The 24321-nt window shown below is 39.7% G+C and overlaps 1 protein-coding gene across 1 annotated transcript in view; it reads right to left on the bottom strand.

Moving 5' to 3' along the window:
• IGF2BP3 (insulin like growth factor 2 mRNA binding protein 3) overlaps positions 1-24321 on the bottom strand; it is a 104858-nt gene that overhangs the window by 24906 nt on the left and 55631 nt on the right. The window contains exons 5-11 of the mRNA XM_085226191.1: positions 16800-16851; positions 16644-16707; positions 7849-8133; positions 4923-5057; positions 4265-4387; positions 2543-2678; positions 699-830 (exon numbers count right to left, since the gene is read on the bottom strand). Of these exons, the coding sequence (XP_085082317.1) occupies positions 699-830; positions 2543-2678; positions 4265-4387; positions 4923-5057; positions 7849-8133; positions 16644-16707; positions 16800-16851 (927 nt within the window). The remainder of the gene's footprint in view (positions 1-698; positions 831-2542; positions 2679-4264; positions 4388-4922; positions 5058-7848; positions 8134-16643; positions 16708-16799; positions 16852-24321) is intronic.

Below are 24321 nucleotides of genomic sequence, written 5' to 3' on the forward strand. Positions count from 1 at the left end.
TTCTCTTTCTAGAAAAGCTCTGGAACTTGCTAACACAGCAGATTATCTTCTGTTCAGTAGCAAAAAGTCAAACTATCACTAAGCAGCAGTGGATTCTACCGGGCCTTTTCACGTATTTCTTCGAGAGTAATGTGGCACAAATCAAGGCTTTATGGAGATTAATCCAAGTCACTTAAATTCCATGTATTTAGCAATACTTATTTATGTACAAGCTCTTTTAAAAGCTACTACAAGCAAACATTTTGCCTACATACAGATCTCTGCTTCACAACTACAGATCTTTTTTTTTCCCCTTCCAGATCAGCGGAAATACTACTACAGACCAGTATTTTGTTACCTGCAAACATGCCAGCAACTCTAAAATTCCGTTTCATATCTCGTTTCTCTTGTAATAATTCAAGCTCTCTAGAAAAGCAGATCTAGTACTTTCCCAGAAAACATTATTTCCTGATTTCACTGAGTGTTTCACTAAGGGACCAGTGAACATCTGTTCTCAACCACAGCTACGTGAAATATTTTCAGTGTGTAAAGCAAGGAGATGAACAATGTTTAGAAAACTGACAGAACACCGCTGTTCTGTTCTCAGGTCTTCGAGGTAACTTCGCAAAAATCAGCAATTTCTTTCATTTTGGAACATCAGCATTATATAGATTAGCATTACCATCCATTAATCACTCAAAACTGGAGCGTTGTCTTACCCCAAATGGTGGATATGAAGCAGCAGCAGCAGCAGAGGCAACACTCACTGCAGGAGGTGGTATTCCTGAAGAAGAAGGTGGGAACAGACCCAAGGCATTCAGATTTAATCCAGGAATTAAATGTGCTTGAAGCTGCAATGGCAGAAAAGTAATTTTAGATTTATGATTCTGATTAACTTTAATCAAAATCCTAGCTGGCTCTATAATAAGGTATTAAACTTTCAAAAAGATGTCAGTATGTTCCTTAATACTCACTTCAGCCCCCAACTCTCCCCATCTCCATTACCCCAAGGACTCAGTTTCAAACTTATTTCCCTAATACGTGTACAGACCAATAATGTTGAAAAGATGATTTTCATTAGATGAGACAGCTAGGAATTCTTTACTACAACTTAAGTGATGTGTATCACAGACTTCATAGCAAGGAATTCAGGGAATAGCACCATTTATTTTCAGAGACAATCATTCTGGCTTTATACTAAAGAAAACAGTGCTATACAATCAGAGAAATGCCACGAACAAGTCCTGCTTTATCATGCAGACTACAAACCTTATCCTCCCTCCCATGCCTGCAAAAGATAAATTAAGATCCCATCAGCTCTTGCTGGGGAAACATCAGCTATGCAGTTGCGTGTCCCTCACTTGACCACACAAGACAGATGGTAGCACCAAGAACTAGGAAGCATATGTTTTCTGCAACAAAACTTTTCAGCACCATCTCCGACTTTGTCAAATTATTGCCTATTAACAGAACTTTGCTTTAGAAATATTTCAGCTAGACACTGACACCATCTCAGGCCATCGAGGTAATCCAATTGCAAGACACACAAAACATGCCAACAACTTTACCATCTACCCTATAATCACAAATAACTAAGCTTGAAATCAACCCAGTACTAACTACTAGAGACAGTTTTCTGCTTGCCACACCTTTGCCAAACAGCAGAGCAGAGCTCACTATATGAGGCAAAGACATACCACAATAAAATACTTTGTGTACTCATATGTAGTTTATGTCCTGCACATGGCACAGCATGGGAGGAAGGGGAAAAACAAAGTTCTGTCTCTAGCCAGTATAGAAACCATAATGAATAGCCATTCCTAGAAAATCAGAGACTACTGTAAAGTTGAAGATATTTCCAGTCTGATCCTAGACCATAAGATTTGGTAATACAGATACACAAGAAGCTTTTCGTGGCTTATCAGCCATCTCAGATTTTTCCCCATATGCATTAGTAATACTTTGGCAAACTAATGAGGTGTGTTGTTTTTATTATATAATCACCATTCATTGAATAATTGAATGTCTTTATCATCTATATCAAGAAGAACTTTAATATAGCCTTCTTAAATTGAATAATTGAAAGCAGGAGAGATCCATCTTCCATATGTTATGCTTTTAATATCAAGAGACTAGGGAACATGGCTAAGAAACTTATACAATATGGCACAGAAACCACAACAGCACGAATACACTCATTTCAGGCTTCTGCAACAACAACAAAAAAGTAAAATCGTCATCCATTTTCTCAATCTAAATCAATTTATCTTAGAACAAACTAGCAGAGGAAACTCTCATTAAAATAACAAATGATAATAAAAAAAAAACAACAAAAACATACCCAAGGCTCATAAACAAATACAAGTGGCAACAGAGGGAAATTCTGTTCACTACAATTTTTCCCCAGAGACTGCCATCTCCATCCATGGAGATGTCCCAAAAGGAATTACACAATTATTACACAACCCCATTTAGGTTTGAAAGCGGTCACTGTTTGGCCAGACGACCTCTACCAGTCCTTCATATCTAAGCCAAAAGAGATTCATGCCACAGAACAACTCACATTCATAGCAGCAATATCATTTTCATAGGATTCCCTGATTTTCTTCATAATTTCTTCCTCGGCCTTGGCACAAGTTTCAATACTGCCTTTAACTGTAATGGTCCTTTCCGGATTATAGAGTGTCAAGTCCTGCAATCTATGGATGAAACAGAAGCACAATTAATTAGCAAAAAGCAGAAGATCATCAAGGTTTGTTAGCTAATTGCAATGACATCTAATTGTGTCACTCCCTCTAAAGAGTGAAGCGTCAATTTGGAATGTCACTCAGACTGCTCTAAGATAATCTGGAGAAACTCTGCCCTCACAGCAAATCCAAAAGGAATCACCACAGTGAGGTTTGGCATCACGTGGGTACTATGAAGGTGCTGAGGTGCAACATGAAACGGAAAATATCAAACACAGGCAGAATATGAGCAGTGCTCAGCCCCACCAGAGGGATTCGGGTATCTTAGATGTACCAGAAACAGACTGCAAGACATTTACTTTCCTTAAGAACTAGTGGATTCCCAAAGAAAGCAGGGGAAAAGGCCTAAACCGAGTCAGACTACAGTCTCCAAATCCTCATGACAGAACAGCCAAACACTTTAAGTCATTTGCTGTAAAATAATAAGTAGTAACTGCCCACAGAAAATGCAAGGGTTACAGCATTAAGCTCCAGTACTCTTCATTTTGACTAAAGTCGATCATCTCCTAGCTTCCACCTGAGCTATTTTCTACAGCACACTATTTCCCTCTCATCCCTGCATTTCTTCTCATCTCTTCACACATGTTCATGCATCTTTCAGCCTTGCTCCTTCTCCTACAACCTATAAGGCCTCTTCTTCCTTTCTCTGTTAAAGTTTAAGTCTAGAGTACTCTCAAATGCCTGGAAGTTCACGCCAGAACATTCGTTATTCAGAATAGGAGGTTCTCTGAAGATATTTCCCCAGGGTAAAACTACTATTAGCAGCCAAACTTCTCCAGAGATATTTAATCAGTGATTTCCTCCCTCACCTTACTGACTTTTCCCGTTACAGTGAAAATTCCTGCCTGATCTCAGATAAATTCAAATAGGTCTTTGTTACGTTCACAGACTCAGAGACCAAAATCTGTTACTTAGATGCAGACTAGTCAACATACCCTAGTTCAGCTGCTAGTGATTGGAGAGGGACAGAATTACCACTAAAAATATTCCTTTCAGTATTCATTCGATTTTTTTCTATCATAATCTATATCGGAAGCCAGAATCCTTACAAGAAAGACTGGTAGTTTCACACATTTTCACACACACAGAACTAATCTAACCTTGTAGTTTAAGACACTGTTCTTTTCACACAGCATAATATATTAAAAACAACAAACACTTAAAATGTATTTCTAAGGTGAGCTTCACATAGCTTCTATTATTTTTAGGTGTTGTTGGCTGAATTTGCAATGAAGAATCGATGTTTATATGCACTGTAACTGATGTTAGGTAACAGTTAAACCCAAATTATGAATGTGGCTCCAAAAGTGTGTCATAGACTCATAGAATCATAGAATCACTTAGGTTGGAAAAGACCTTAACGATCGTCGAGTCCAACCATGACCTAACCATACGCCCCCTAATTAACAACCCTCATGTCCTTGAGCAGTCATCTCATTCTTCAAAACATGCAACATTTATAAGAGTTCCGCACCTAAACATACATACCATAGCAGCATTGAACATCTCACTAAAATATTATATGACCAAAAACTTACGGAGATATTGTGATTTTAGTATCTGTGTCCTGCTCAATTTTCTTCAGGTTTCTTCCTTCTTTGCCAATAAGTCGACCAACAAAGTTGTTGTGTGCCAATATCTTCAGGGGAATTTCTTCCGTACTGTAACGGAGGTTACACCCAGTGAGACTTGAAGACCAGAGTGCAAACTTTTATGCATGTTATGGATAAACTGTATTTTCATAGAAACGTCTACCACTCCCATTCACCCCCACATGCTTATAATAAGAGATGCAGAATGAATACAGACGCAATGCTATTTCAGCACTATCAGTTAAAGATTTCTTACAATGTATCTGCGAACAGAAATCCTACTGAAGTAGAGTTGTTGGGAAGGAAGCAAGATGTAGCTTTAGTGAACTTTCACTAAAATTTCTATTAGTGCCTCAAAAACTTCAATATTTGCTCCATTTCACCTCAAAATTACAGGCACTGAGTAGCTAGGAATGTAGACTGGAGATACTTAAGCAATTAAAACATCCTTAGAAGGTAAAAGAAGCAAGACTTCTCTAGTTAAGAGCTAATAACAACAGAGGAAAGATTCACTACTTAACAGATTTTAAGAACCCTTCTTGAAATCAAGTCAACAAGAATTTAAAATTTTTAATGCCTTCACAATGAAATGGCTTTTACTCACAATTTAGTATCTTGAGCCTCTTTTTGCATGATCTCCATAATGATTTTACAAGCTGTTGAGCAGCCTTCAGGAGTTGAGTGAATGGTAATTGGTTTCTCAGCAGCACCTGCATTCTCTTTACGATGAATATCAATTCTTAAAAGAAAGAAAAACACCAACTGTAACCACATACTGTACAGTACACTCTGCATACTTACAAACTCTCATAGAACTAATTAACTTTGAGCTAACAACAACTACATTTCAGTACTTTCATTTCAAGAGGATACAATTACTTAAACAGTCCCTAAATACGAGGGCTGCTCTGAAAATAATACCTCTTACAATGTTGGCCCACAATGTCAGAGGCAGATGATGGTGGTATACAGCAGTAGAGGTTGAACCTTCCTACCAGTAAGTCATAACTTTTTGTTGCCATAAAGTAGATGGCAGCAGAGGGCAGTCTGACAAAATGGTGTCTGACATGGAAGTGGCTATGAAGCAAAAGCACTGAATTTCTCCAGGAGGAAGACTGCATCCATTGACACTCATCAATGTCAGCTTTCTGAGTAGTAGTGGAGACCAAACAGTGGGTGTTAGCACAGGGAAAGTTGGACTGCATGAGCAACATTTTCCTAGCAACAACACCATCCTAGCAACTGTGAAACAGCTCTATTAAATAGTGTTACTGTGCTCTTTGTCTCTGGCGTAGTTCCCACAGAAACAGATAGGAAGCATTACTTTTTGAGCAACCTTTGTACTATTTGGATGCTAGGATCTTCATTCTTCAAACTGCATTCAGAGGAGACATTAGATAGACAATCTGTGATGACCCACTGAAGAGAACATTTCATCAAGGTTTCCCAAAGCTCTGGTTGTTTGTCAGCAGCCCCATCACTCCATTAATAATGACTGCAACTACAGGTACAGCAAGACTTTGTCCCTCCTTGATGTTCTCATGACCTTAACAACAGGTTTTCCTAGCACTTCTCCACTAACAAAGTAGTGGAAAGTAGTGTTTGCATTTATCCTAAAGACTACTTGTTATGTGTTTTAAACCTAAAATTTGTCCTGCCTTTACCTTTCCTCCAGCTCCACTCTCTGACATTCTGAAACTAGCAGCTTGTATCTACATCACATTTTATGTAGCTGTAGAACTTAAAATTAATCACAATCTACAACAAGACAATACCTTGGATAATTTTTGTACTCTGCCAATAACTGCAGGTTATTTCTATTTCCATCTCTTCTTTCTGCTTCCTCCCTCCCCTTTTCCCCTAAATCATAGCTGTTTCTGAATTTAACAACCAACCACACTACTCTTCTCTCAATCTCTGTATTTGTTTTTCCAGTTCTGATATAGAAAAATCATTTTGTTTCATGATGCAACATTTTGAGAAGTCCATGGCAATCCTCAGTGCAACTGGAAGTAGACTTCTCTTTTTTCAATCCTCCAAACAGGAAAAACATCATTCTCGAAGTAGGGTATCCTTAGAGCTAGCAAGTTGCAATTGTTTCTGCTCTGTTCAGCCTTCTTTTAAGAGATAACTTTTCTTATGCCAAATTCTAATTCAGGTACTATAATAAAGAAGCCTGGAAGTTTTAGATATCACCTGAGAATTGGTTGCCCATAGGCAAACTACAACAGTCTTGTTAGGACACCACAAATCTCTCAAATCTTTGTTCTTAAACACAGAGAATAGTCTCCTGGGTTACAGCATGCTAATGAGAAATTGAAATTAGCATCAAGATAATCCTGGATATGGTGGGCAAGGGGCCTCTTTTTTGTTGTGCTACTCAAGGCAGTATCTTTCATCCTGTGCTCTTTGGAGAATCCTAGAAGAATTCTTTGATTGTGACCCCCACCTTCCTCTGCATCTGTGCTTACGCCTTCTCTGTGAGTAGGGATTTAACACACTCTGAAAACAATTTCCTTCCGTGTCTCTGGACCCTAGTGCTCTAAGCTTCTCAGGTCAATTAGTAGCTTGCCTTTTGCCTTGTGTATTTCCTTAATCTGTGTTTTGGCATGGTCTGCAATTTGATAGCAAAGAATATATTCACATTAGATAAATTAGAATGAGGTGTAAGGAAGAAAGAGATGAAGATGCTCCCGGCTTCCCATCCATAACTGAAAACAAATTTAAATCCAAAGAATACCCTGAATTAAACTAAAGCTACAATAGGCACTTAAAGGCTTGGACATGTCACCACACTGCCTACACATTTTGCAGACCAATATATTTCAGTTTTCTGTTTTCCTTCTTATTCCCAGAGTCTTATTGTACATCTGCTAAGTAATTCTGGCATCAATATCGTCCTACTAGCACTGCCGAATTTCATTGTGAATTGGGAAAAAAAAAAAAAAAAAGGCAAGTATCTGAACATGTGTCAAGGGCAGAATCAAGTTCTTAAATCTTGCCCAAAATTTTCTATTTGCAGTTACTTTCATTTCTTGTGGAATTATACATGATTTGCGTGTTCTTAAAGTCACTACTTGCCATCCCAGTACCGAAAGCAGCACTGATTACACAAGCTGGAACAAAAATGTTTGGTCTCCAAAAATGATGCTGCTGAGGAAACAGCAGCCTTTCAAAGGCTATAACAGTATTATGGGAGAAGTGGGAGACAATCTCATCCTGTAACCATGAACATTTCAATAACATAAACATTCCAGATTTAACCCCCCCCCTCCTATCTGTAAGGTTGAGCCTCCTTCAGAAACAAGAAGTACGCACAAACTAAGACAGCACACACAGAACACAGCAGAAAACACACTTATACTGCTAAGGCAAAGTGTTCCCAGCAGCTCCGATAGGAAGTCAAACTGCTGAACAGACTGTAAATACACACTCATCCCATAGAAGAGGCAGAAATTTTGCTTTTCCTTTCACACAGTAGACAAGGACACAACATTGAAACTTACAGTAACATCTTTACAGTAACCTACTTGGACTGAGTCTGCTTTGTAATATTTCTGATGGTTGCTCCTTCTTTCCCAATAATGGCTCCAACAAACTGCGTGGGAACCAACATCCGTAGAGGAACGTCTGACTGTGGTTTCTGCCGCGCGGTTGCGCTGGGTGAGCCCTGCCTTGGAGGGCCCCTCTGTCCAAATCCACGTCGTCCCTGGGGATGTTGCTGCGGAGGTTGCTGTGCTGCCATTTCATCAGGGATATATGCAACTTTCAAGGAATAGTTTTCAAGCTGAAACCCGTTCAGTTTTTCTATTGCTCTGGTTGTTTGCAAAGGGGAAAAGAGTAGAAGAGGGTTGGGAGAAAAAAAAAAAAAGAAAGTCACAGGTAGGACATCATAAGAATGAGAAATCATTCAGGTGTAGCCTTCCACTTCCCAAGTAAAACAAGATAAAATCTAGTTCCCAGGTGAAAGCTTATATTCAACATTTTATTTTTAAAATCTAAATATTGACTGAAGACAGTAAAGTTACCATATTAAGAACTACAAGTTAGCTCTTGCTTGCTCTGGGCTTTTGTGCACTTTAAAGGTTTTGCTGGTACAACCCTATCAGCAAAACCTCACAGAAGAAGGGCTTATATACTCAAAAGCATTCTTTTGCCTGCTGTAATTTAAATCAGTTTCTCAAATAGAATTAAATTTGCACCAGAGGGAAAACTTTTTAGCTGATATCACAGCACCTTCATTAGAGTTTTTGTCAGCACAGCTATTTGGCTGGAGGTTTTTTGCACTAACTGACATAGCTATGAAAGAAAAAGAGGAAAAACAGCTCACACTTCGTTCTCAGCAGGAGAGAAAGTACTCAAAGCCAGTCAATGGCACTTGAAACATCAGCTTACCAACCAGTTATGGATTAAAAGTTAACCAGCAAATTAAAACTAATTCATCAGTGATGCTCTTGATCGATGCAAAGGTGTTTGAAGACAGTGTTTCAAGCTCTATTCTGCCCTTAAGACCGTACCATCCCACTACACTGAGTAGAGCACATCCTCAGCATAACACTGAATGCTTGAAGGCCACTCAGACATTGGCTACATTTAAAAGACGCCCCCAGCTACTAGAAACTCTAAATGTGAATCTCTCTATGGATCAGTTGGCAAATCATTGCTGGTTTCCAGTAGAGGGAATACCGACGGTCAGGCACATTGCAGCAGGTGATTTTACCTAATACAAAAATATCCTGGTCACCTATGCTCTAAAGCAGCACCCACAAATAAGGTAGCTCCCATGCCCCTTTGTAGCACTGGGGACATTATGACACTCCTGACAAGGAGAGACAAGCGTCTGAATGCGGCCACTTCAACTAAGCAAAATCCCACATGCACAGGTAACTTGACTCAGCCTCATCTCTGCAGAAGCACAACTCTAGGGCCCAAAGCAACTGATTTCTGAGAGGTAGAAGACCTTGCACTTGCAAACAGAAGAGGAAGTGTCAATAAAATTGAAGATCCAGGAAGCAGTAGGGATAACTTATCTACCCACAACATGCTGGTAACATATTAGTATAAGCTTCATGCATCTATTTGAAAAAATTTGAGTTTCTCCACAGAAGGCACGTTATTGACATTATCAGAAATGTGATATAGTGATATATCACTGAAACATGCATCAATTTGGGGGTAGTTTATGAACACCAGGCTTAATCTAGGACAAAAAAAATTACTGAGAGACTTTGTTTAAAGGTTAAATTAAAAACACTTGTGAGAGGGAGGGAGATTTGTATTGCATATTAAGGAATCCAACATTTTCTTTTAAAACACTCATAGTAACCATACACTCTGGAGCAAGGTCTTGGAGATACAGAAACTGAATCTAGTTTTCACACATTTGTGTGTAGTTACAGCTGGTTTACAACACACTGCTTCCCAAGATAGCTTTACCCCTTTGTCTGCCACAGAGATACAAGGCAAACCACTTCCAAGGGCAGCTAGCAAAGTACTGCTCACCTCCCAGGTGTCCCACTTGACCATCAGGCCCTGGCCTCAAACCACTGTTGGAAGAGAGCAGCAGCCATGCACAGAAGTGATACCAGGACAGTGACCTTCAGATACAATAAAGAGGATACACCCTCACATCTCAGGGAGTAAACTAGTGTCTGTGAAATACTCCAGTAGAACAGTAAAGAGTTTACAAAATTAATTCTTGTCTTTGGAGCAGCATTTAATAAGGGTTGGTAATAAATAAGGCCTAAGGCAATCCCACTGAACAACAAGGAAAGGAAAATATTGAATAACTGATCACTGCTCATTAAATACTTCTGTTCACCAAATGAGACAGAAGTCCTCTGGGGATGGAATGGAAGTGTAATTGCTCCCATAATGGGAGAATCTCTTACAGCATATGGCAAGAGAGCTGGATTAAAATTTGCTGAGGACATTTCAAAGCTGACATTTCTGAACTTCTACTCCACAGACCAGAGAGCATTTTACTACACAAAATTTACAAGAACAGAAAAGACTGAGCAGTACAACTAATGAAACTTGCTGTCCTATGGATTTGTCTCTCAAGTCTGAGCTTCAACACAGAGTAGCAACACTGAAAAGGCATTTCATCAAAGTCCCTCTTGGTGGAGATATTATTTGGGGAAGGGGTGTGAAGTCTTCTTATCTAACCTGAGAGTTCTCACTGATTGCAAATATCTGCAACCTCTATTTATGGTTTGAATTTTTCTGAATTCAGTCAAGAAGCTGAAGAGCTGTGGGGAAGGGGAATGGCACCATCAGCCAGTGCAGTTGCCCAAGCCCTGTTTCTTTTGGAATCAAACTTCAAGATGTTGAAGAGATGAGCACCAACCATTTTGCCAACGTGCTGCTGGTAGGCAGCAGATTGACATTTATACCAGCTCATTCCCTTCCATGCATTCATTTGACAAGTTCAGACACTGCTTCTTTCCTAAAATGCTTCCAGCTTCTCTGGCTTTAAAACTTCCTAGGCCAGAATCCCAACACTTACAAAATCCTACATTAAATCAGTGCAAGAGGCATCCCACTCTTCTCAGAAGTAACAGGGGAGGAAAAGACTAGGCTTTTGTTTGCAACCAACCTACAGACACATCATGTTGTCACAACAAATATTATAAAGTAACAATAGATAAATACCGTACTTCCTCTGGAAAGAACTTGAGTTTTTCTGCTTAAAAGCAATTTATAAACTGTTAAGCACTTCTATGAGATATTCTATACAACCTAAAATTCAAAACAAACTGAGAAAAGCTCATTTTCCATTTTGGTAAAAAACAATCATATCAGCAGTACACAATCCTCCCTGGCTACCAAAGCCATATGATGAGAAGGGAGAAAAAAATATCAAATACTGGACAGGATGGTTTTGAGCAGGCATTTGAAAGCAAGCACGATTTAAAGTTTGCTTCTCAAGTTAGATAGCAGTGGTGTGCACCTGAGCACGTAGAAATATTCAGTGGCATCAGTGGTTTAACTAGTTTAGATATGTTGAGAGAAAAGTTTACAATAAGGAATTCACTGTCTGAATCGGACATCTCCATATTTTACAGGCTGGTTTGTTTTATAATCCAATTTGATCAAGTGATAAGAAGTCAGAAGAAGAGTCAGAAAACACTAGCTTCTTAATATACTGCCATAATACCATTACACCTTTATTTAATTGCTCTGAACATAGTTTTTAATCAATTTTATGGCACGTAACAAGGCTGTAATCAGGTAAGATTACAGTTTCTTCAGCATTCCTTCAGTATCAGAACTAGACGAAAATTTTACAGGCATCGAAGCACTACTTCAGGAAAAAAAGAAGGCAGTAATTCAAAACCACAGGTTTCCTAAGCTTGCTCTGGTACCAGCATCACAGAAAGAAACATCAGCACTTGCCACGAGGAGAGCCAACTCCACCCCCTGTGAGAGACGTAAGATGCAGAGGACAGCAAGGGAGTACTTCTTCCTGCCACCCGTGGCACCTGCCTTAGTCAAGGCTACAGGAGATCCCCACCATGCCATACCTATTGCCATTTCTGCAGTCCACCAAAAGACACATTAAATCTACTCCCTTCTTCCAAGTATATCCTCTCATACGATGATCACCTCAGAACCTCAAACTACACCACCTCTGCCTTTCAACAAAGGCCTTTCCTTTCCCAAACAGAGCTAAGGATCACCCCTCCCATGATCACAGCTAAGAAGATGTCACAGGTTACCTCTGTCAAAAGTCATTGCTGGTACCCACCATCTTTTACACGAGGGCTAAAAGCCTCAGAGAGACCTAATGAGTACAGAGGTGGAGAAACCTTCAGTAAGCTTCCTCGCCAAGTAGTAACTTCCATGCCCCAAAAATTTTTTTTTTTTTTTTAAATTAAGACAATGGGGAAAACTGAAAGCGTTTACCTTTCAAATGCCAGCAAGAGCTGGCAGAAATCTCATTGTAGTTCCTTTTTTTTTTTTTTTTTTTAATTTAAAACTAAATTTTGCAACAACCACTGCCTATGCTCTGTTAGATTGTACTACAGCTTGGCTTGTGTTCAGGTAAGACCTACTCAAAAGAGGATTGCTTTGTGAGGATGAAGCCACTAAACAAATACTTTGTTATGCAGTCAGTTGAGTTTTTCCTCCCATCAAAATTACATCTCACTGCTGTCCTCTTGTGAGCTTCCTATGAGAAGATATTTGACCAGCCTTCTACCTTCTGATACTAGTGGAAGTTAAACATTCTAAATTAACGAATACAGAAGCAGCATCAAATCTTGTGCGGGAAATCATTCATCCATGGATAGCATGATGATGCTAAACACTAGAAGGAGAACACATTTCACTCCCACATGCAGCTTGTATGTACACTACCCTTCATTTTTCCTCCCTAAGCAGATACATTTGCATACCAAGACGACAGATTTACGTAGTAATCTTTCTTTGGCTGAAATTTTTTTTTTCACATTAAGTAAAAATATAGTTCTCATTAGTATTTCTGAAAATAAAAACAAAGCAAAAGACAAATCTTAGCTTATAATCACATACCATTTAGAATTCTCAGTCTTATCGTTCCTATGGCAACGTTAGTCCTGATCCATGATGGTATATGAAAATATTAGTTATGTGAACTCTTACCCATTTGTCAAAGATGCTTCCTTGTATGCACACACAGCTTTGTGCTTCGCTGAAAGGGGTAACAACATTTGTTTTGTTTTGTATATGCTCTCATTAAAAGGCTATCACCAGCATCTTAAGTATATCTGCTTGTATCTGCTAAGATACAGACCCTGAGTGCCTCACATCACAGCCAGTAGTTAAAACATGCCATCAGTTATGACTATGAGACACAATCAGCAGCCATAGCTCAGTGATGAGCTGAAAAACAAGATATAAAAAATGGTCATCCAGCCCCATCCTGAAATAACAGGCACCCACTCCACAGACAGAAGACCAGCTTTGTATGGAAATCCCTTCCAAAAACCTGACAGAGCTAAATTCTGTAGCAATCAGTGCTTACGCTCTGGAACATTTTGGGGAGAGAAAGAAGAGGCAGCATGACTGTGATGATGACAGCCACAGAGGTGGCCACAGAGACATGGTCAGCCCATTCTGGATCAACAAGGGAAGAAGAAGAGGGCCCTATAGCCAGCAGGTCACCTCAAAACACACAGGTTTCAGGCTGAACACCCAGCCAGCACTGTATGATCTGGGCTCTGCCACTTGCCCTCTCTACTCCTCTCCCAGATATTCCAGAATCCATCACAACAGTAACTGCATGTTTAAGAGCAGTGCATGTATACTTCTTAAGACTCTCTCTAATTTATGGGAATTACAGGGCTTTGAGTTGGAACAACTCTCTCCTCCTTCTAGTCACTTGCAGGAGGAGTGGTTTGAGGTCACAGAGCTCCCCAGACAGTCCCAGATTTCTCCTCACTATCCTGGGAGCAGAGATCTTACTGCTTGCCCTGTGTCTCTCAGCAAACCTCTTTGCCTAACCAGTCTGACTTTCCTAAAAAGTACATAGACGTTCATGAAGCATTCCAGTCACATGAGCTGTCTCACAAAGTTGCTGTGATTGCAATGAGACCATGGCTCTGTGACCGCACAAAGATTCCTAATTCTTCCTGTTTACTTCTCATGTTGTGTACACTGGTATACATGCACTTAAGAGAAGTAAAGGGAGCAGAGTACACAGGTTTCTCTAGAGGTGAGCAATTTCTACATGCCCTTGAGATGGCTGCCATCCTGACTCATGATGCTGTGGTTGTCAGAAGTAGCTAAGGAACATTTGTCACTATTCTGGTTGGCCTGGCTTATTCTCCTGCTCGTTGCAATGGCGTAGCATTGCCACTTTGGACTCAGCTCTCAACTCCTTCAATTTAAAGCCAAAACTACAGCACCAGCCCAGAAAATGGGGGAGAAGAAAACCTCTGCCACAGCAGTTAAGACAGAGGAAAGTTCAGTTTCCCAACTGGCTAAGACTAAGAGTTATATTCAAAAGTAACATCCTTCAAACAATACACGCCACGTGTTTAAACTGCATATCAGAAGTTTAAATCAGAACCAGGCTGTGGTGCAGCACCATCACTGCGCCGTTCCATCAGTACACAGTCCCTTCTATCCACAAGGGAAGCAGCCAGCTTAGCCTGTTTTGTCAGTCACCAACCGTGAGGTTAGCACGTGTTGCAAAAAGTGTAAAACACACTGAGAACCGGGGAGCCACTGCATACAGCACCATAGGAATTGTATGATCTCTTTGTCTTTGTGCCTAGCATCACTGCTAATAGCAGTATTTGCCTTAAGCTGCTTTATCTCAAAATGCAAAACTTTTTGTTAGCTGTTGATTCCCAACCAGCCTGAGCAACTTTCAAATAAGAGTTTCTTGTTACTCCTGGTACTGCATGGGCTGACCAATGCTGACTTCTACCAGATGTCAAGCACTCATGTACCACTCCTCCCTTCTGAAGCCACTGCTGTCTACCACAACCATACAAAAAGCACAACTAAGTCATGTCTCGCAAAAACATTCGACTGAAACACCACCGGTGTCCCTAGAGATCAGCCACACGTGCCCTGTGGTGATTCCACCTTGCAATTCCTCACTGCTTTCACAGAAGAACATCCATCTGGCCACTTGGGTTGTATTTTTTTTTTTAGTGGCTGAAGAGTTGCAACCTGAACCCAAACAACCCGAACCAGAATTTTCTTGGCATAAAATTAACTAATCCCTTAGGTAGACCTGAGTCTCTGTCACAGTATTCACAAAAGCAAATCAAGGCTCATGCACTTGCCCTACATGCTCAAGGCAAACACTACATGTCATCATTCATCTTGCACTACATCTGCTCCTCCACCAATGTCTATGATGGATACTAAATCACCTGCTTCAAACTCAAGGTACCTTCAATTATTTTTTCATGCAATTTCTCATGCCAAATCAAATTATTTGTTTTTAATCTCAATCACTTCCTCACAGGCTCGACTTATTGTGGCATTTTCTCAGTGTTACCCACAAAATTTAACAAATATTGTCTAAAGGAAAAGAAATTGCACTTTGTTGTCCTCAGCTTCAGAACGTAGTGTACAAATCCAGGAAACCACATCGCAGATGACAGAGCAAATTAATGCATCATGCTTCTTTCCATGGTACTTTTGGTACTTCCTTATTACATTTTCAAAGAGGTAACTTACAACCAATTTCTAACACTGCACCACTGGACCCCTTCAGAACAAGAAATTCAGCATATTTTTAAATTATTTTGCAGCAGAATTAAAAACAACAAAAGATCACAGAGAGGAAAATAACTCAAGTTTTGAGGAGGTAAGTTCAATGGTGATTTGAAGAAAAGTAGTTTCCTTCAGTTCCAATATATACTAGGAAAACTACTGACAACTTTCCCATCACATCTATTTAGAATATACTAACAAGCAACCTAACATTTGGAAATATGACTTGTGTTGCTTTCAAGTTGCATGGAACTCAAATGCTTAAGTGTACAAATTTATTTCATTTGTAATTTTGTATTAATGCATACCATCAGCATAGCCTACATCTTTAATGCTCATTCTAGTTAGCCACAAGGTGGCAGAAATTTCAAAGTTAAAAAAAGAAATTCATTGTAGGCTATTCCCTTGGGTATGGTTTTGTTTAACCAGCTATGGTTAAAAAGGAGGGGGAAAAAAAAAAAATGTTTGAGTCTCCAAATTAGAAATTAAGAAAAAGGACTTAAGTTCCTAGCTACAAAGGAAAAGCAAACTTAAACCTATAGCACAATAAATAATATCAATGTTTAAAGGGAAAGGATACAACTGTTGGTTAAGAAAACATTTTGGTTTTGAATTTTAAGATCTAGATAAAAAAAATCATTGATTACTGAAGACATAAGTAAACAAAATAAGCAGGTATAAGCAAATCAGCTATAGAGTAACGGCTTGTGCTGGGTCACCAACCATTCTGAGAGAGTCATAAGCTTGACAAAAGCCATAATCACAAGCAAACAGAGAGAAGAATCCTCCCATCCCCTGCTTCTGGCTGATCAATGGTCTTTCTACCCTCCCTACACAAATAATTTTACCCAGATTTTCAGTTTTATCTCTCTCTCACACACACACACACACACACACACACACACTCTGAACGTGTAGGAAAAGTTGATGACAGAAAATAGCAAACACTAAGGTAAAGCACACAAAACTTGGCAAAGAGGTTTTCTTAAATGATATCACTCGTGATCATTTTACTGGTAGATTAATCAGAAGAAAAGATGCATATAAAATCTGAACATGAGCTTCAACATGCAAGCCTGCCTACAGCAGCAAATACCAAGATACTTACTGTCTAGCCTGGTCCTTATTGCCATATGTTACATTTACAACTGCAGTCTCTGTGTCAGTGTTCACTAGAGAGGGAAACAAAAGGAAAGAGGGTAAATTTAGCATGTATTCACTTCTTACTACAAATTTAAAAGCAATTTGAGGTCGGAGTGCCTACCTTGCTCACAGTTCTCCACTGTTCCATACTGAGCTAACAAACTGTCCAATACCTATCGGGGGAAAAGAAAGAAAAGGTTTCAATTTCACAATTATTAACAAAAAAAAAAAAAAAAAAAAGACTGCAATTACACTACAATTTACGATTTTATCAGAACGTGAGCATTCAAGACAACTTCTCTGATAAGCTATAAATCATATCAGCTTGGAAAGAGTAAGCATGCATTGCTTACATTTGTTCTAAATTCAGAAAATCCACACAAAATTTGACAAATTTGAAAAATGAAGAACACAGCTGAAGAAATATAATACCTAAGTCCCAACCTTTTGAAAATAAACCTTGAAACCACCTGTTTGCAGTGCGGGGCAAGACAGAGTCAGGAATAATTACTCTTTGGTTTCATAGAAAAGTGTTATTCTCCATTCTAAAGGAATCAACAGCAAGAGCATCCACACAGTTATCGAGGGTCACACTTCATTTGTCCATTGGTAGAAAGCCAGGAAGAAAACAAGTGGGAAAAAAAACACAAGAGGCAGTCTGAATAAAGTAGTTTTATCAGGCATAATTAATTTTAGTCCAGTCAATTGGAAAACGAAAGGGCAAGAAACAATTATATCTTTAGAAAAATCAAGGTATCAGAGCATTCAAATAAAAACATCAAAATACCCACTGACAACCCTTCTAAAATCCAGATGGTGTGAACTTGACTTTACTCCTGCTGAGAAATACTGTTCCATCGAACAGTGGCTACACCAGTAGCTAACACAGAACACAAGGATACCACTGTGCTCTCTTGTGTCTAGTGTTTTGTTTTGAGAATTAAAATGATGCTGCAGAAGCAACCAATTTAAACTAAGAAGTAAGAAAAGCCTTTGTGATTCCTTAAAAGAGTTTTTTCTGCTACTCCTCAAATTCTAGAGTTTGAAACTACTTAAGAACACATTTACTCTGAAATTCACTAAATACTTCTGAAAGCAGAGAATTTCCAGGGCATCGGAAGAAATGAGAAGCCTGGGGGAAAGCCTTTGGAGCCCATTTAAGTGATCACCAAGACAAGTGGGACCTGGGAGGTCTGACAACTCAGGGCTGCACATCAGCACAAGCCTGGAGAGTCACTGCATGTGACTAGTGAAAAGCTTTCTGCTAGAGATGGCCCAAATGATAATTTTTCCTCAGTTGAAATCAACAGATGAGCAGGAATGAGTGCTTCAAAACAAGCAAAAGCAAGCCAAGTCCCTGGCTCAGAGACCCACTTTGAGATGTTTACTGGAAACAGGATACTGAAGAGTTCATTAGTCAGAAAAAAGCAATTTTTTGTCCCTACAGTATGTCAACACCAGTGCTGTATTACACAAAAGACTGCATTACAAGTGTGAGCTAATGTTTTAGTGATTTATAACAAATTTTGATTACATTACTCCGCAGCCCACCCTGGCCAAAAGCTGCGTAATTTCAAAAATTACTGAATTTCATTTCATTCATACGAGAGAAGAGCAATACTGAAATAAAAGTTAAACAATGTTTTGCAATTTATTTCCATACTAAATTTATGTTCTGACTTAAGAATACATTTTAATGAAGAACCAGATTTTAAAGTCAACACCTTCACTAGGAAAAGGAATGCTTTCAAGCTGAAACTATGCAACATTTCAAAAGGTATTACATGCACTCCCAGAACTACTGCTTTCGGTATACTTACAGTCAGCTATCAAAATGCTCTCAATATGTTCGACATGCATCTACTCCAATAACCCCATGAAACAAAAGGCTCTTTTGCCACCACTGAGGAATTACTCAGCATTCAACATCCCACTCCTCTTCATCTGAAGTTCTCCAGTTATACTACTCCTTAATCCTCCTCTGAGCTATCTCAGAGAGGGAGAGCAGAGTGTGCATCTCAGAGCATTAATCTAAGTGACTGGAGTTCCCATTTTCATTTTAATGGACTTGAACCAAATCAAGCAGATTTGTGATAAGCTTCCTTGGACAACTGGAACTTTAACAAGATACACAATCCCTGTTGAGTGGAGTTGCTCTTAGCAGCACAGTCCCCATCACACACTTATTTTCATCTTGCTCATGTAAGGAGGTTGTAAGTGTGAGCAGCACCATCAAGACAGTCTGTTAACCAAACTATTTGAAACGTATTAGAAAAAAAATTCTGAGAAGTGGTTGGGGGAGATGGGAGTGCATGCATCTATTTTCCAGGGATCAGCAAGCTTTACTGTGAACACTATCAGAACCAGCTGATCCAGTTGGTAAAAGCCACTGCAACTACTCAAAACTAGACAGCTCCCCCCCCACCATTGTAACTCACTGGCAAAACATAGAAATCCACTCCTGCATGTTTCTTGCTTCACATCTATTTACTGTAACAGCCAGGTTCGGTTCGCGTCCCTCATTTTTTCACATTTCTCCTCATCCAGTCTTTTTCCTCTAATTCAAAGCCTCCTAATTCTGCTGCAAAACAAACATGTTTTGTTTAAGCTGCTCTTCCATAACACTCTTGGTGTACAGCCTTGTTGGACCATCAGAACAAAATTCAAAGCCAAGTTGGTGGTGCAGCAGCAATTCTGATGAGGGGCTGAAAGGACAAGTTTATTTGTATAAACTTTTCATCTAAGCTAGGGGGAAAAAAAAAAGTCCTCGCTTCGCTTTTCTTGAGCTCTCGTTCTAGCAGTTGTCTAAATTGGGTCTCCTGCTCTTGTTATAGCACAGATGTCTCTCACACAAAAAAGCCGCAGTCTTATACTGTGGACTTTCATTCATCAGGCTTTAAAAGCCAGTTCTGACTTCATTATAAACAGCGTTACCCTACACCAAGCCCCACAGATTGCGGCTGCTCTACAAGTGCTGCCTCACAAGCAAATGTTACTCTTCAGCAGCGCTGAGATCAGGAAGCCCACATCAAAATATTCCAGTTCTCACGTAGATTTCATGGGTTTAGAAGTGGAGCCTTTGAATATGCCAGAAGAGTCTGTTCCTGCTCTTTTAGAGCACACTATTTCATACATTCCTTCTTACTGTAGGTTTTCTGCCTTGTACCATGAAAGATCAGTCTTAAGGCATTAGGTCCGTAAGAACAGTTTTCCATACTGTTTCTCACACACACACAACATATGAATCTTACAGTATTACTGTAGAATCTGCTCATGTAAAACAAATGCATTGTGCCACCATCTTAATTTCTACAACTCCTAGCATGCTGAGGAGTTATAATTAGATAGCAACTGAAATCACAGGTAGCAGAGGCAGAAAGAGAGAAGAAGATTAGGGCCATTCAGTAAAAGACTACGTGGATGTTTTTGGCTGCAAATGCTGAGTGTTCCAGGTGATTTAACAAAAAGAAAAAAAAAAAGGAAAAAAGAGGTCTGGCAACAATATGAGGAAAGAAGATGCTAGTAAAGCGGCTTCTGTTTTCAGAGAGGAGAGTCAAGGTGAAAGAAAGGGAAAGAGCTAGGTGAGGCAATCCTGGTATAGCTCCAGATTTCAAGCCTGCTTGAAACACCGATGCCATCTGTACACCTTAGCTGTTCTGTATTTTTATGTCCACAAAAAAAATGGAACTTAAAATTACATTAATGCAACAAAACAACATAATGTAATCCCCACCAGGCCCTGGTGCACATCATTGCATGAAGCAATGCCTCAGCAGAGCCACCAGCACTCACCCAGCCCCACAACTTACAGCAACGAGGAATTCAGAGCAGCTTCCTTCTGGCTTATGTACTCCTTTCATTGCTGAAACTTGTGTCCCCAGTAGGGGGCCCAAACAGCATGGCTTACAGAGAAAATTAAATGTGAAGCGCCTCATAAATCCCTGAGGAAGCTGTCATTTCTGAGAGGTGCAATTAGACAAGGCCGCACCACTGATGAGGAAACTCCAGACTGCTGAGATAGTGCCAGGCTGGCCTGCCTGCTGCCACAAGCCAGAACATCAACTGAGCACCTTTGCTTCTTTTTTGGATTTTATTTTTTAAATCAAAAAAGCAAGACCACACAGGTCTCCTGTAGATGCAAAGCAGGACAGGCATGAAGTATCCAAACCAGTACGAAGTCCGCTGGGGCAAGGCTGCTCCTTCAAAACATTATGAAGGCATTTGAATAGGCAAAGCCAGATTGCAGTGGCTCAACACATTGCAACATGTGGTGATGGTGTTTTTCATCTTGTAGGCCCTTCAGTACCCAGTTTACTGTCTCGTGAAACCACGACCATAGTCTGGAAGAATCAGAAAAATAAGTCTGGAAGCTGCTGAAGTTATTGTTTGCACACACCAGAAAGGCAGTGCCTGAAAACAATAACTCTGGCTTATTTACCACATCCCATACAAACCCTGGAGTGAATTCTTCTCCTGGGAACTTACAGTTGTAACCAAATGTTCAAAACTATTAATAAGTTTACCCTATAATACAGTTCTGTTTAGGTGGTATTACCAGGGTTTTAAGAATGTAGAACTGAACCACAGAGAACAAACCCAAAATTGTCAGAAGGAACTACTAATTGAGTGACCAATTTGGACACCAAGGGCTTCATTTTCCACAGAGCTCAGCACTTCTGTGCATTCAAAGTGCAGCTTCAAAGCTGCACAAAGCAGCAAGGAGAACCCTGCACTTCTGCAAGAGGGAACCCAAGCTCTTGACAGAAGACAAACCGGCCATGGGACACATCACAGGTGACTTGCAGCAGCTTCTGCCCAGCACTAGGTAGCTGAGGCATGGTGTAGAATCCAATTTTCCACGGCAGTCCTAACCAAAGGGGAGTGTTTTCCTGAAAGTCCTCAACTCACCACATATTTTCTTAATTTTATTTCTTTTTTAATTGCCTGACCAAAGAACCACTCTCCTACCCCAAGCCAAGGTCCCTCCCCAGAACCGTAAGGAGGAACAGCAGGCGTCATCTTCCCCTCACTCTATTACTCAATATCTGGAGCATCTGATTAGAAAGAGTAAGTTAAGAGATGACATGGCTTATTTCAATTTCAACATTTCAAATTAAGCAAAATAAATATAAGCAACTGAAAATAGATTTCAGGTAGAGCATCACATTCAACCATAACTACAACCCTTGTAATTGATTTCACATACCACATGTTTATAACTAATTTCAGATAACACTGCTCAACCCTTTAAATTTTTATACAGACACATATATAAAATCAAAAGATGAGAGAACTAAATGCTTTAAAGCCATACCAGTATTCAAGAACAATTTAAAAGAACCTAAATCCGCTAAGTCAAAAAAAAAAAAAAAAAAAAAATCACACAATATGGTTAGCATGATTTACAGATGGAATAAGATAAGCTTCCAAAGAAAAACTTATGAGGAATCCAACAAATGTAAGCAATGGGTTAAAATCATTACTAATGAAGATCAGCATCAGAAAAACCTTCTCCCCTCTTCCCTCCCCCCCCTATTTTAGCATACAAATTTGTTATTGAATTCTCTCAGTGTGTTTTTCCAAGGGAGTTCTGAAAACAGAAGAAATTGCAAAATGAATTTTTGGGCCACGACACTGAAGGTAGAAATTAGGCCAGGTATCAGTTTGGCAGGCTGAGCATTCATGCGTGCTTGTGTGTTCCCACATCACACTCTGAGCTGGAAAGTCTCCTGATCGTGCGATAGGGAGGAAAGATTAGTGTGTGTTACACTAAGGAGTTAGGGGATGCCAAAAAAATAAAAAATAAAAAGGAGGATCGTATTATCAATGCTGACAAATAGCATTAAGTAGTGTCCAAGGTTAGAGAGAGTGCATGAGAAATGGTTAGAGAAAGGTAAAAACTTATTAGATGCATGGGTGGCCTCCTCGGTAAAGAGATTAAAGGGAGCAAGATAATTCTGTTTGGAAAGGAATGAGAGGGAATATGATACAGGTATTATGAAATAACGAATCATGTAGAGATGGCCAAATTGGCAGCTTCTATTCACCCTTCATCTAAATTAAATGAAAACAAGTTTGAAAACAGAGAAAACTATTTAAGCAACATTATCTGAATGCAATTAAGCACACACAATATCTGCCGCAATATTAATCCCCCTCTCTCCTCCTATTGAAATCACAGGAGCAGGGACAGATAACATCAGAGTTTATAAAACCAGGTGATCACTAATTCCAGCAGCCAGTGTTCCTGAGAGGTCGGGATGCATGCAGAGGGCTCCATGCAAGCAGCTGGGCATTCTGGTGCTGCAGAAAGCAGTAGCACATCTCAGGCTGATCCTCCAGCTCCCACGCCAGCTCAAGCAGAAACACACCTCTGCTTCTACAAGCTGATTTAGAGTTTGCCAAAGACAGGGTACTCATGGGGGGAACGACAAAACTCTAACTATGAGACCATTACTACCCACTGAGTATCCGTTGCCCAACAGATTATATGATGGACTGCACAAAAGCACAGGAGACAGCAAATTTTGAAAGAATGTTTGGAAAACAGGCTGGGATAAAGGCAAGTGCTTTTTTCCCCACTGTTTAAATGCAACCAGTGCTCCTTTGACAGGTCCTACACTATGCCTTAGATGGTTGCAGCACAGGGCTGTCACAGTGCCTGCTATGCAACTCTTCCATGGGGCAGGCTTTAGCATCCTGCTCTCTCATAAAAAGCCCATAAGAAAATGGTTCAATTTTTCCTTCCCTTTCCAAAACCTTATACTCTTCCCAATTTTGCTGACTCAGTACCATAATGAGAAACGTGGTATTTTTAACTGGGAAAAGTGTTAGGGACAACTACACACTTTACTCTTTTCTGCTGTATGAACAGATGAAAAGGGCACTTTTTGAAGCTATTTTCCAGTACTTATTAAAAAATTATTGATGCCGTTTCCTTATCACTGTACAGGGCTGCTGTTAGTCTGATATGATGAAGGTCAATATAATCATTCATTCATTTAAAACAAAAATTAAGCCTGCTTCTGCAAAGTTGGAAACCTGCAACTATGAAAGAAACCTGTCAGACTAAGACAAATCAGTTTTTGATTTCAGAAGCCATCAACAATTGCAAGTTCCAAGAAATCTCTCAACAACAACACAAGGATCATTTCACAGGGGCTACATATGAAAAGTGCTTATCCTGCTACAGCTGTGGTGGTGCCCTTTAGAAACACATCCAAGTTTGATACTGGAAGTGTGTACCATATCCCAGCTGTAAGCGTTTCCTCTAGAATCTGCTTGTAACTATCTGAAAGTGATAGAGCAAATCGGAGGGAAATCTTGTAAAGTGGATTTAGGTCTCAGATTAACACAGATAAAAATAAAGTATATTAGAGCTCAGATGGTGTTCACATCCAAGACATTCATTCTACTACGTACAAGACCCTGGATGAAAAGCTTCCAGGAAATGTCCTTAACAACTCAGATCTCCTTATAACATGGGGAAAAAAAACCCATAAGATGACTGAAGCGTTTTACTAGATTTACAACTACAAGAGCCCCCCCATCCTTTACTTAAAAACAAATCAGCTGTAAGACGCGTACCAGCAGCCCAAGTGACAGCACTGCTGTGGTTCAGACAGACACTTACCAGGAGGCTT

This window comes from Meleagris gallopavo, chromosome 6, assembly GCF_905368555.1.
Source record: "Meleagris gallopavo chromosome 6, MGAL_WU_HG_1.1, whole genome shotgun sequence".
Lineage (NCBI taxonomy): Eukaryota > Metazoa > Chordata > Aves > Galliformes > Phasianidae > Meleagris > Meleagris gallopavo.